At 41.0% G+C, this 14490-nt stretch overlaps 1 protein-coding gene across 2 annotated transcripts in view; it reads left to right on the plus strand.

Annotated features, from left to right (window-relative positions):
* The first annotated feature begins 580 nt into the window (after nucleotides 1–580).
* Nucleotides 581–14490, plus strand: part of CAP2 (cyclase associated actin cytoskeleton regulatory protein 2) — a 70375-nt gene continuing 56465 nt past the window's right edge. The window contains exons 1-3 of one of the 2 annotated variants that reach the window (XM_014878340.2): nucleotides 581–988; nucleotides 6701–6810; nucleotides 13246–13370. In XM_014878340.2, the coding sequence (XP_014733826.2) occupies nucleotides 13247–13370 (124 nt within the window). In that variant the 5' untranslated portion in view covers nucleotides 581–988; nucleotides 6701–6810; nucleotide 13246. The remainder of the gene's footprint in view (nucleotides 989–6700; nucleotides 6811–13245; nucleotides 13371–14490) is intronic. The other variant, XM_014878331.2, reaches the window with a different exon arrangement.

The raw sequence follows: 14490 nt of genomic DNA on the forward strand, positions 1-14490 counted from the left end.
TTTCCACTCAAGAACAAACTGTTTCTCTGGAGGCTGTGAATTCATGGTCTCCTCCAAGACTTCCATGCAGAAAGCCAACTCATTTGATACGAGCAATGGAGATTTCAGGTGAATGTCCCTTGGGACCACAGGGTGACAGGCACCACACAACTGCAGAACACTCACACTTCCCTTTGGCATGGGATATGGAATGGTGAAATGCCCAGAAAGCCCGACAAATGAGGCCTAAGCACAAGGGATTGCCCACTGGAAGTCCTAATTTCATGGCCACACTGAATGAAGGCAGCAGCCCCAGCATGGGCCCAGCTACAGCTGTGGTCAGGCTGGCACAGTTTAGTCCAGCACAGGGCAGGCAAGGAAATATCCAGGTGTACATGAGGCTGCCCTTGACCTTCCCTGCCATGTGAGGTGAGAGTTCTGATGGTTTCCATATGGGCCTCTCTTCTTTCCCACTGTGGACGAAGCCAGTGTCTTGTGGGGTGCTCACTTCCAACCCTCTCCAGCCGTGCCCGATGGGCAAAAGCAGGGCCACCGGATCAGCGGCCTTGGGTGCCCTCCACCCTGGCTTGCCTGCACTCTCTCCTGCTCCTCCGTGATGCTCCAGCACTGTCATGTCCCCGCAGATTCCCAGCCGCCGCCGTGAGACACCTCTCCCTCTCCATCTCTCTCTCCATTTTCACACTCCACCCACTTTTTGCTTTCTTTCTCCATCTCTGCCACCGTCTCTCTCCCTTTCTGGACTTGTCTTTATTTGGCACTCCCGGAAGCTGCTGGGCATTGCTCTCCCTGCCTGCCCGGGCAGCTGATGTGACTGACTGACACCAGCTCCCGCTGAGGAGGAGGAGGAGAAGGAGGAGGAGGAGGAAGAGGAGGAGGAAGAAGGAGAGAAGCGGCGAGGCGAGGGAGGGGGGGAGCGAGTGACCGGCCGCAGATTTTCATTGCAGAGAGGAGGGAAGAAAAAAAAAGGCTACGCGGGTCATCAAAACAGGTAACTCAAGAGCAGGCGGCGGCGGGAGGGGCGGGATGCCGGGAGCGGCCCGACCCCCCTGGCCCCGGGCAGGCGCGGCGGGGGCCGCGGGTGCGCTCCCGCCGGTGGCGGCGGCAGGAGCAGCCGCAGCGGACATCTTGGGGATGGGGAAAGTGATGAGGGGACGACTCCGGGCTCGGCCGGGGCGGCAGAGTTATTTCTTGGGGGGGAATGCATCGGAGCTATGTGGGTCAGGGACCCGCGCTGCCCCTCGACTTCCCTTCTGTCACCTGCGCCGGGCTGCGCACGGAAAACCTCCCCCTCGCTGCCTTCCTTCCTTCGCCCGGGTGATAAGTGAGAAGGGAGTAATCTAGGCTGGGAGAAGGGACACCCGAGCGAAATACCAGGGCATGCGAGGGATTCTTTGGGGGCCGGAGCCGGATCTCCGCAGAGCCGAGCCCCCCGTCAGCGCCGGGAGCAACTCCGGGGGTGCTTTCAGCTGTGCCCCAGCCCCCGCCCCGGGTCCCGGCAGCCGATGGGTTCTTAAAAATGCCCTCGGCTCGTTTGTGCAGACCTGGCTGTCAAGCGGTGCCGGTCTTGAACTCTCTTAATCAGCGTAAGATGATCTAATTCTGAGGCAGGCGGCTGTAGTGCCGGTGGGAAGCAGGGCACCGAGCCCTTGGATCCCCCCGCCCTTGGAGCCGGAGGTGTGCTTGTGGTGGAGGTGGCAGAAGAGCCTACAGGTTTTGCCCCGAAGAAGGGGTTAAATAGAATCTTAAGGTCAGCGTCCCGAAGGCGTAATATATACCTTTAGATATAAATATATAGAGGATACTTCAAATACCGGGTATCTTTCAGGGGGGGCAAGAGGAAGGCAGAAATGAAGAGCCGTGAAGCCGAGGTCCTGCATTTTACAGTAACTTGACATCAGGAGCACTTCCCCAGAGACACAGCCAGCACAAAGCCGAGGAGAACTTGCCGTGACCTCACCTAAAGATGGGCAATCTGTCCTTTGCTTTGGGGATTGCTGTAGATTAGTATCTTGGCATTAGACCATCAACAGTGAGGATTTTTATCAAGTAGAATCCAGATTTTGTGATGTGTAGGGGGCAGTCTTAAAAACAAAGACCATCTGGGGAAGAAAGCTTTCTTTATATACCTTACCTAAATGTGTTTGCTTCTGAGTGCTGGAAAATGTCAGAAAGAAACCCCTGCACAGAGGCCAGTCCATTAGGAAATAGTTGGAAAGGATCTGTTTAGCAGGAGGTCTGAGTGGGATAAACCTGCAGATTTTATCAATTTGTTTATAATCCAGGCAAAAGTGGCAGTGGTTTATGGACTACCGTGTTTCATTGTTTTGTGAAATTGTCATCAGAAAACTCATTCTACTTCAGAAATGTAGCTTTAAAAATTATTTAGAATAGTAAAGTGGTAAATGGAATGAGTTGGAACTCAATACAGTACTCTTAAATCTGGCCTTTTAAGACATTACTGTGAGTCAGATACCCTAATTTTTATGCAAATTTTATCCTAGCATTTCCTTTTAATACTTATTATGCAAATGAGAATAAACTTTTTTCTGGTTTTATGCGTTTTCAGCATCAGGATTTCATAACACTGGCTCTATTTTGAGCAAGTTTGCACAAGAACAAAGGCAATCCACATTCTCTAAGAAAGCCAGGCACATACAACAAGATGGTCTTTTTGGTCTTGGGCTTAACAAAAATACATATCTTCTGAATACTCCTATGATTCTTTTGTGTCTTCCTCTTGAATGCTGCTCAGTTGTGGAAGTTGGACAGGCACCACTCCAAACCTAATGAATAAAATATGTTTTCTCAATTAAATAAAAATGAAGAGGATGTGCATTATTAACTATTATGGTAGAACCAATCTCTGACATGTTTTCATTATTCTTTGTCAGCTGTGACTCTCACTTCAGTGGAGAAAAGTGCTTCTTAGTAAACCATAAGGAGCAAGGATACTAAGATTACATGTATTAAATTCCCTCCCATCAGTAAATTTTCTGATCCCACTGTATAATTTTTATTAACCATGCAAAATACATTGGGTAATCTAAGTTTGAAATTTTTAAAAGCAATTAAAATTCACCCAGGTCCAAAATTCATAGTAATCTGAATTAGCAGGCACTGGAAAAATAGAGTAAAGAGGGCTGGAAACCAGACAGCTTGTATTCAGCTCTCAGCCTCGATGTTGACTTGCAGCATCACCTGGACAAAGTCAGATGCTTCAGTCTGTGGCTTGTCAGTGGCAATAAAGTTGCAATTGGTTTGAACTCTAGGGAGAGAAATGATGAACTGCCAAATATGTTAAAGAATATTCTTAGTGGTTATGCACGAGTTCTGACATCACGTGCAATAGCAGCAAACTCAATAGCTGCAGTTGCTGCCTAATGGAACATCTGACTACATGAAAGAGAATTCTTTGCTTATCCTGCTTATTGGGGCAAAACCAAAGAAACATCTATGATAAATAAGGCATACATTTTTGCAGTTATTCTTCTGTTTTATTATGAACTGGTTAAAGGATTTTGCTTGATGAAGTACCCTTGATATATATAAATAATTTTAATTCCTTTTTCTAGAACTTCAGGTGCATCTTTTGCAGTAGGGGGGACAGTTAGGAACTTGTCATTCTCATGAGTCCACTCCAGTTGCTTACATAATACCAAATACTAAAAACTCTAAAGAATCAGCTCTTCTCCAGAATGCCACTGCTAAGAACTATACCAGGATAGCAACACCTTTACTAAGCTCTGTATGCTGAAGTGACAGAAGCATGCATGAGCACAGCTGCATCTATGGCAATGATTATGCTGATTCAGGTGCTTCATCAAGAGAAGGAGTTCGGGGCTTCTTAAATCTCTGTGACCTCTGTCACCATTCAGCAAGGCTTTATGGCATAGACACACCACTACAGTCTATACACATACTGCCTACTGCTGTCTTAATTTCACCTGTGTACTTAAAGGTATTCTGACTGTCAATTTCAGGGACTTTCTGTAATTTAAAAGGTCCCATTGAGACTACTTTCCTGAGTATATGCTAATGGGAATTGCTTTGTCTGACCTATAGTTTTTCATAGAACAGCAAAGCAAAGAGGTTGCTTGTAGAATTCCAAATACTAGTAGTCGTATGCTGGGAATTAAAGCTTAATGCTTTTGTAGCCTATATTAAAAAAGCCAAACTGGGAAATGCTCAATTACTTAATTAAATAGTGGTAAATTTTTCCAAGAAGATCTGCTGAGATCCTAAGCTTTGAGCTATGTTTTTTATTAGTTTAAATATTTAATTAATTGCTCTTCGGAAGGAATGCAAAGAATCATTTACATTTCTGTGTGTAATCTATCATTGTGTAGAAACAGCTGACTAATTCACCTAGCAGTTCTGGGTCCTCTAAAGCAACAGCCATCCTCAAAAAGGCTAACTTCTACAAGCCTCTAGGGTAGGTCCAGTTTGATTTCTCTAGGTTTTGCAAGACCTCACACTGAAACAGAGGAGAGATAAATAGTTAAATGTCCGAGATGTTGTATGTGAGCAAGTTGGATTATGGATTATCATTAAAGCTTAGGACCTCTTAAGTAGTAACCAGGTTATATCAGGAATACAAAGGTCTTTTTAGGTAGCTGGTGGCCCATTTCACCCTGAATTAGAAGCAAAGGCACAAATTGCAATGCTAGCAGTATTGCAAAGTCAGTTGGATGAATTTTAGAATGGGAGAGGCGTGAAGACTTTGAGTTTTTGTGACCAATAAAGATCCCAATTGAGGTACAGAGCAGAGGGAGGACTCATATAGCAGAAAGTTTCCTTAAGCCCTCCTGCCTGCTGCTATGCTGGAGCAATAACCACTGGCTGCAGGCTGAGTGGAGCAGCCACGATGAGCCTGAGACCATCAGACACAGATTGCAGCAGGATGTTCCACTAAGAACGGGAACACTTGCAAACTGGCTGAAATCAAGCCTAACTATTCAGGCTTCAGCATAATATGGATATGCATGAGAAGTAGGGTGTGGAAGCCTTATGAAAGGCCACCAGCACAGCAATCAAAACTGTTACAAACCTTGGCACTGAATAACTCTAGTCTTGTCTTTTCTTCAGAAGTAATTTCACAATTTCTGTTTTTAGAGCTTGCAATACTTTTCACTTAGTTTTAACTTCCTCCTTTGTTTTTTTTCCTTTCACATCCCAGAAGTACTGAAACACTTGTTCTTTGTGGAATTTATCCTTGCAGAGAGTTCAAATTCAATTTGTTTGGGACCATAGGATGAAGGATCTTACTGTTCAGTTATTAAGAGCTGAACTGAAGCACTTGAATAAAATCAATACCTGCATGCAGCATTTTCTTGGTTCAGCAAGGCAGTCTGCTTACATACAGTAATTGGACTTGTGACAGGTAATTAAATGGCTTGTAAAGCCTTTAGGATGCCTGATTACATGAAGAGCCCCACACTAATATACAGTAAATGAGGTGGCTAAGAACACTATTTCTGTTGATTGCATACTTCATTGGAGGAAGAGAAGAAAATAAAACCAAGACAAAAGACTATGAGCAGTGGTGACATGAAAAGGGAGCATAAAAGGAATAGGGGAATATACTTAGAAACTGGGTTGCCTTGGTTATTTTAAGTCAATCATGCTTACACAGACTGTCAAGTCTTGACTGCTTCAGTATATCATTAAATAATGAACTCGCTCTTTGTGATCACAAAATTCATGACAGTCAAATTATTCAGCAAGGGATGGAAGCTCTTAACAGAACTTCCAGATAATTAAAAAGTGAACTGATACTCCAGGAGATACTAAGCATATTCTTAAGAATTAATATTAAATTATCAAAGACCTAACTGCAGTCCATGTTATTACTATATTGAACTGTAGACATGTAGCTTGATGTGTGCAGTTGCTTACCCATATTATGGGACTAAACTGGGATGTGATAAGAAATCTAAAATGCAGTCTTAGGGGTATTTGTTAAAATAAGAGATTGTTTTACGAAGCAAGTTTTACAACTTTTCCGAACAGTGAGATGAAAAAAAGTCTCTCTTTTTTTCTACATGTTTTTCTGGACAGCAGCCTGATCACTAGGAGAAGGAGAGAAGCAGAGGAGGAGCCGGAATGCAAACAGAAAATTATGCTTTGTGGTGCCAACAGCATAAGGCCAGACAAAGGAAAACACTTGGGTTAAATGGAAGAGGTTCGACATGAACCTGCATTTACCTCTTCTATGCAAATTTTTTTGCTTATAAAAAGTAGCCCTTTAAAAACACAGAGGTTATGCCAAATAAGGAAGTCCACACACAAGATAATTGATGTAGCACCCTCTTATGCACAGCCATAAGGGACTCATTAATAGCGTATCAATGGGTTTAACACACACATTGAGCTACAGACAGAAATATTTTATGATGCATATACTAAAGTCAGCCAAGACTTCTGATCAGCTTAATAGTCAAAATGGCACATCCATCCACAGAAAGCAGAAGTCATACAGACATTTTTTTTTGCTATTTCAGGAATAACTGTCCATCTTAATAAAAAAGTCAAAATTCTAATACTGTTTGATATGCAAAACTATCTATTTTAACGAGGTTTAAAAATAAAATAATTCTCTATCGTTAAGAATGAATTGCTCCCAAAAAAGCTTGTAGTAGATCTAGGGGCAAAACAATAAAAAAGCCTCTGATTTGAAACTCAAATCATTCTTCTCACACAGGGCCTTACTGAGAGGTCTTCTGGTTTAATCCAAATTGACATCAGTTTGAGAAGATTCTGTTTACATTCCTCCCCTACAGCTAATGGAAAACAGAACACAAACCATACAAGGTAATGTTCCTGTTGGTCTACCAACACATACTTTCTTCTCACCACTGTTTGCTTTGCATTCTCCACCCAGAATCTTTTGTGGTAGCAACCCAAAGAGTTTCAGGTGCTCCTCCTTACCACTCAGCCAGTCCTGAGCTGCTTCCAAGCTCTGTCTGGGAATAAGCAACTCCCTAGACCCCAAGCCAGTGGGTTTTTATGGCCTGAACAAGAATGGGGTGCAGCAGGAAATTGGGTCTCATGCCAAAGGTGACAAAGAGACTGCCTGCTCAACACAGCTTGGATTTGTAGGGTGTTTGAATGATGATATAGGAAAAAGAGCCATTTCAGACCCAGGCTGTCTATGTGCTTTCTTCTTCAGAAATGAAGTGCTGTAAGATGCTTTTGTAATTAGAGGGGATGTTCAGGAATGCATTTCTCCTCCCTTGATGTATGTTGACATATATTGTACGGAGGAGCTCTCAGAGGACACAGTGCTTTGGATCTGTAAAATGTTCATGACTGGCTCTCTGATAGTACCAGCTGGCAGTCTGGGGGATTGTGTATTTTATTTCATCTCTTGGTAACAATTTATTAAGAGAGAAAGCACATGTGCAAGGTGCTGTACTTCCAAGGACAGTGTGATTTTCCAAGCAGTGCAGCAATGGTAAATACAATTAAAATGCCACATCACTGCCTGTATTCTGGTGTAGGTTTCTGCCCTTTTTTGGCATAGACAGGAAATCCAAATCTGACATGTAGGATCTCAGATGATGAGTTTGAGTGACATCTGGCATAAATTTTCAGATGCTAGCTGAATTTGGAAGAACTGGTACTGAGTGGGGGCAGGGGACAAAAGCAAATAAATTACCAGGTCATTTATTTTCCTTTCAAATTAATAGAGTGCTAGGAAATAGAACAGACTGTGGAGTTTTGTACCCTCTCTTGTTGATGTTTGTGAGACTTATTTAATACTTTACAAGGTAGCACCATTCCTTTGTTCAAAACCTCCATTTTTACATGCCTGATACGTCATCATATTTCTTTTTCCCCCTTACACTACTGTACTGCTTTCCCCCATGCATTCATTACAACTTGTTTCTTTTCGAAGATGGAGCAATATTGTCCTCTGTTGTAAGTCACATACAATAGTAATAGGAATAGTACATGTGTGTTTTGACTTAGTTGGCTGTTTGGGATAAGTATATCAGGAAATTCTAGTCTACAGCCAAGTTTTTTTCCCTTGATAATAGATAAATGGTGCTTTGAGATAGCTGGGGAGGAAAGCAGTGATCTCCCAAGGCCTGTCTATAAAAAGAAATCCACTTTTTAGGTTTCAGTATGCTTTGTTCTACCTGGTTTTGGCTTTACTTCTTTTGTGGAAGAAATGACAGGTGGTAGTATTATCACATGCCTTTAACACTCCCAGAAAAGATACCACTAACAGTAAACAGGGTAGAGCTGTGGATCGTCTGTCTTGATTTTGTGCCCAAGAGACAGTTACCAATGTTAGTGTTTAAATGATTTGTCAGTAGATGTGTGTTAACACCTTTCCTGACTCTCAGGTGACCTTATTTTCAATGCAGGACAGTGTACTTCTCCACCAAGAGAGCAACTGGATAAGGATTACATGGGAGTTGAAGCATTGTTATTTTTAACTCCTTATAGGTGGTCAGAATTAACTCTGGGAAAAGATATATGATTAACTTTGATAATCACTTCAAGATCAAATCTTTAATTAAAATCCTAACAGGTGACATTGAGGGTGTGTCTTGATGTAAACACATACTTCATGAGAGTGGAAGCGTGCCATCGACATATTTACATCCTCTTTTCTTTAATGTGCAGAGATTTAATTTGACACTAAGTAGACCAATCTTATTATTTATTTATAATATAAGCTCTGATGCTATATTGTGGCAGATAGTATCTTCACAGAGTCAGGCTGTGCCATTTGTGTTTGGATTCCTTTTGAGCTGTGGCTTTGTGGTATCTGTTTGACCATTCAGAGTGCAGTGTAGAATAAGTAATCAGACAAACAGCTGAATATAGGCCAAGAAAATGTTGAAGTATGTCATAGTATAAGCCAAATACATAAATCCCAATATATAGGCAAAGATGTCAGTGTTTAGATTGAGAATGGATGAAGAGAGTTTTCATGCTATTGTTCAGTGGATGTATAAAACAGTCACCTTACTTGCTGTGTTGTTTGTTAGGTAGATAACAATGTGTCGTTTAATGGTAAAGCAAGGTGTAAATGTAAGATTAGTATATGTAGAACTGATTTGCTCTTTTAGTGTTATGTACAGCAATCATAAAAGTGTTCTTGCACTTTATTCATACATGACAGGCATAAATATGTGTATTCCTATGTGCATGTTGTGCGTGCACATAAATATAAAAATACATGGAAATACCACCTACTCATGGATATATAAACCTACAGATAAAAAGGTAGACATATTGTAAACATGATGATTATTAAGTGTAATATTCTATATAAGAATAATAGAAACTGACATCCCTAATATTAGGGTAAAAATGGTTTCTACTTCTGTTTAAAGACTCTAAAAAGATACTGTTCTCTGATTGCTGGTGATGCCTGTTCTTGGAAGAAAACATTGTAATTCTCCAGCTAATGGGAATAGAATAAAGCTGTAAAGAATATAGTGAGTAAAAGATTGTGTTGTAGCAGGAAAGTGTTGCATGAAAAGATCCTTCAGGTATTTGAGCTGGGTAATTCCCAGTAACAGGTCTTCCACAGACGTTTCTGCATAATTTTTGTAACATTTGATGACATCACCAAGGAAAATTTTAAGGAAAATGAAAAAAACCCCATCCTACCAGACTATATCTTTACATAAAGACAAATAGGTACTATACTAAAAATATTTTTTAAAATACTCATGAAATTAGTTGACTGGATGCTGTGTTATGTATTATATGCTATGTTACACCAGCCAGACTTTAGACTGGTTGAAAACAGAACTTTTAAATAGGTACCATTTTAGGCTTTTATGTAGTAGGGTAAAATGTGAAAAGAATGTATTCATAATACTTTTGAAGATTACCAGTGCTTTGTTTTAAGAAAAGGTTTAATAATATCATAAAAGTTTGAATATTTCAGAAGCTCCCCTGATACATTCATCTCACTCCTGCCAAGATATTTGTAGCTTTACAAAAAATTTAAGGTGTGATTTTTTTAAAGTGAATTGATTTTTCAAACAGAATAGTGTGCATTTTACAGTATAAAGAAAGTACATTGCCAGTGGGAGATGATCCCACCCCTCTGCTCAGCCCTGGTGAGGTCATACCTGGAGTGCTATGTCCAGTTCTGGGCTACTCAGGACAAGGGAGACATGGAGCTCCTGGAGCAGGTCCAGTGGAGGAACACAAAACTGATCAAGCAACTGGAGCACCTCTTTCATGAGGAAAGAAAGGCTGAGGGAGCTGGGTCCATTCAGCCTCAAGAACTGAGAGGGAGCCTCATCAATAACCATCAGTACCTGAAGAAGGGAGGGTGCCAAGAGGACAGACCCAGGCTCTTCTCACTGGTGCCCAGCAATAGCACCAGAGGCAATGGGCAGCAATTGGTGCCCAGAAGTTCCCCCTGAATGTGAGGAAGAACTTTTTTACTGTGCAGGTGACCGAGCACTGGAACTGGTTGCCCAGAGAGGTTGTGGAGTCTCCCTCACTGGTGATATTCAGGAACCATCTGGATGAATCCTGTGCCATGTGCTCTGGAATAACTGCTTGAGCAGGGAAATTGGACCAGATGACCCCTCTGAGTTCCTTCCAACCTGATCTATTCTGTGATAAGACAAGAGAGCCCCTCTGAATTTTTACACTGTTCATATGCATGCTGTCTAATGTCATCCTCTTTTGGGGGCTTGATTTTTTTATTTAATATAAATAGGAAAACCCCGTAAATTCCAAACAAAACTTTCTCACAAGAATGGTTCTCCCAAGGGTTTGCACTGTAAAATCTTCTGCTTCACTTTTAGGTCAAACACAAACCTCATTATGTTTATAGGGTAAAGTCTGAAGGTCCCACCTTGTTTGAAAGGCAGCATGACTCAGAGCACAAGAGCTTTGCACGTGTTTCCACAGTGCAGCTAATAGTAGCTAATTTCCTCTCATGCTTAAATTTTTAGAAGAAAAATATTATTATATTTTATTAATAAGAATTAGTCGTACTTGTTTGTAAATGAAAACATTTCTTTCCATGCTACTTTACTTTTTAATTATAACAATGGGCATTTTGCACTGGCTGTGGAGACACTGAAGCAGCAGTGTTTGGTTTGGTTGCTTAGTGTTGCATAGTGGTGCAGTTTATTGTAATCTACTATTAGGCTTTAATATCTCTGCAGTACTAGCACTTTTAGCAGGCTGTTCTTTAGGAACTAATACATTTATATATTCCATGTCTGCCTAACCATTCTAGTCTCTAAGCCATTCAGGAATCAATGTCTTGTGGCAGAACACCACAGGGTGATGGCCCCAGAGAGCCTCTGACTCCCTGCTTGCCCCAGCTGGGGATATGCATTCCTCTGTTTCTCCTGTTTTTGCATATCCCAGTGCTGGGCAGGGGATGCAGCCTAGTGTGGGGGCTGGGCTGGAAATGGCCACAGGGGTCATGTTAATCAAGAGCCATCATCATCACATAGACCCCTTGCCAAATGTCACTTACCAGGATCAAATATTCACAACCTTAAGTGGGGAGCATTTACATTAAACTCGCTCTATTAAATGATAGGAGATTTAAACATAGCTTTGCCTTTGCTTATATAACTCTTTCTCACTCTGAATGGTATACAGCACTTTTTTTCCCCGAGAGGTTGGCCAGTATTCAAAAATGTCAATGCCTACACTGCCTCACATGTAGGAGAGCAGATAATCACATTGTAAGGAAAGAAGGCAATGTGTGAATTGTTAAAAATGTAACCTAATTTCTATTTAATCTTAAATCAAAAGCACTGCGGCAATACTGCACAAGCAGGCCTCGGGAGTTCTTTTTCCCTATCCAAATGTTATTTAGCGTTTGATTTTTAAAGCTTAGGAAATACTGGTTCATATTGGGTAATTCTGTAAGAAAAGAAGTGATGGTAAATGTTATGAATGATGTTCTATTTTTCCAATTTATCAAGCAACAAGATTAAATTTAATAGTAAGTTTTTAATAGTAACAAAATGAATACAATCAAAGTATTGGAGATGAAACAATCAAAGTGCATATATTTAAGAATATACAAAATTTGGCAGTAAGTAATTTAGTATAATTGAGGTTCGTATAAAGCATAAGCAAAACCGACCGGGGAGGGGCCGGGGCCCCCCATCCGACTGGGGGTACAGGGAGTGGCTCCCATTCCTCACGTACCAAAGCATCCAGGCTAACAATCCCACTTATATACTGTAGGCTACAGAAGTTTCTAGAAAACTCCTCCTAGTTTCTATTCCTAAAATCTGCGTCACTGTGTGTACAGCGCATGCTCTGCTAATGGGTTAGGGGGTCTCTCATCCTTTTGAGGGTCTTATTTCCCATGAAGGCTCATAGTCTTCATCAGTGACTGAGGTGTGACCTGCAGGTAGCGCAGGCACCCTGTGTGACTGAGCAGATGTTTTCCATAACAAGACTTTAATTGAGTCCCATGCTTGGAATCATCCCATTTTGGCCCATTTCAAGGTCAAAACTTTCTATTTCTAGATGCTGCTTGTCAGATCTACGTCCTTCTACTATTCTTGTTTGACTTTCTTCCAACCTCCTTCTTCAGTTCCCAACATCTGGAAGATGTCCTTTGCCCTGTCTCACCCATTTCTCCCTCTCACTCTGTGACAATTGTCTTCTATTGATCTAAATACAATTTTGTTAATATAGTTACAATTTAATTAGCACAAATCACATTTATCACAGTAAATCATATAAGAAAAATAAACAGAAGACCTTGTTGGATTTTTGTGTAGTCTTCAGTCAAGTGGCTGAGGCCTACTACAAAACATAAAAAACCAAGGCAAATTTCAAAATTAACCTTTTCAAAAATCAGAGAGTATTAATTTGGTCTGTATTTTAGTCTCTGTAAATGCTGATTCAAATCATTGTAGGCAGAAGATTTTACCAATTACTTCTATAACTATTCCAGTCATCTCAGTATCTGGTAGGGAGTATATATACACATTTTGTCATAAGTTGTTCACATGCAGACTGTCAAAAGCTACACTAGCAGTGGTTGGAGCCTGCTACTTAGAAGGAAGAACCAGAGCTGAGTACTGATCTGATTCCCTGCTGACAAAGAAGCAAGTTACCCTTTGTCCACTGCTTCACTGCAACTGCTTATGTGCCAGAAAAACAATGCTTAAAAAACGAGAGTTTTACCATAGAAGAAAAAGCCACAAGACAAACAGAACTGCAAGGACTTTACTGAGAGGGGTCTAACACTATTTTTGTCCATAATGATTTTTTCAGAATGGCAGAGACTCATGGCCTGATGGAGAGATTGGAGAAAGCAGTGACTCGACTTGAATCATTATTTTCAGATTCACACAGATCTGGTGGAATGGAGTGTGATGGCATCAATGGAGTCAATGGAAGTAAGTATGTTATTTTACTTAAAAATTGCAAGTAATGTATATGTTTGTCTGCTAAGAAGGAATGTGATCCTACCTCCTACAAATACTGTATCAAAATAAAGTAATATTTAAAAAAAATTATTTAGAAATGTCATATGACAAGCTTAGTAGCATGCACAATTCTAAACTAATATGGCCTAGAAAATTCATGATTTTACTGTTTCTTAAAAATACTGTCCATGTCTCAAGCTTTATTACTCTTTCCATTTTGGCAATTATATTTACAAATTACATTGTTGTAAATAACTCCCCAGGTGAAAATGTCTGCTTGAGCCCAATTAGCAGAAGAAATGAGACATCCCCTAAATGTACAGCATAAATATTCCTATAGAAGTCACCAATATAAATACTTTTGATTTGCCAGCTGTCTCTGAATTTCATGGTCCAGACCCACTTAATTTGTTTAGCATCCTTAATCAAATATGAGTTTGTTTGGAAGCATTTGCTCACTAAGGACTGCTATACATCCATGGCCTTACGTTGTTATTTCTTGAGCTCTCTTTTCTCAAGTGGCTTTCCAAAGCACTAAAGTGGAGAATATACCAAAAAAAAGATTATTTGTCTATCCACATCATATCATCAAGTCATTTTTTTTTCACGCCTTAATTTTTGTGGTACCTGAAAGTTACACACTAAATAACTTTATATATGTGGTACTTCTAAATCTGATGGAATAGAAGTGCTCTTTCCTTTCTCCAAAACTTGTTTTTTTCATCCAGAATCCCAACATATATATCTTTATTAGCTTAATGTTCTTTGCTTTCTATATTCCTTGCCCTTTCTTGCATTCTCCAGAGAAGAGCACATCCCAGCATGGACTCAGCTGCTTTACAGAAGCTGCAGAACACAGGAAAAGTTGCAGGCAGCTTCCTTTACTGACACAGCAGCAAGTGAAGTGTGTGAGCTGCTGTATTGTCCCCTATGCCAGCCAACACATGTGAGGGATGTTCCCTGCACTCTTGTGCACCGTGGGCCTGCACACTGGCAGCTGCTGTGGAGCAGCTGACTGAGAACTGTGTGTTTCTGCTGCAGGAAGGGAGCACCTTCCAGCAGGCTTCCATGGCAGATGATTTAGCCAGTC

Source organism: Sturnus vulgaris, chromosome 1 (assembly GCF_052056855.1).
Source record: "Sturnus vulgaris isolate bStuVul1 chromosome 1, bStuVul1.hap1, whole genome shotgun sequence".
NCBI classification, from domain to species: Eukaryota; Metazoa; Chordata; class Aves; order Passeriformes; family Sturnidae; genus Sturnus; species Sturnus vulgaris.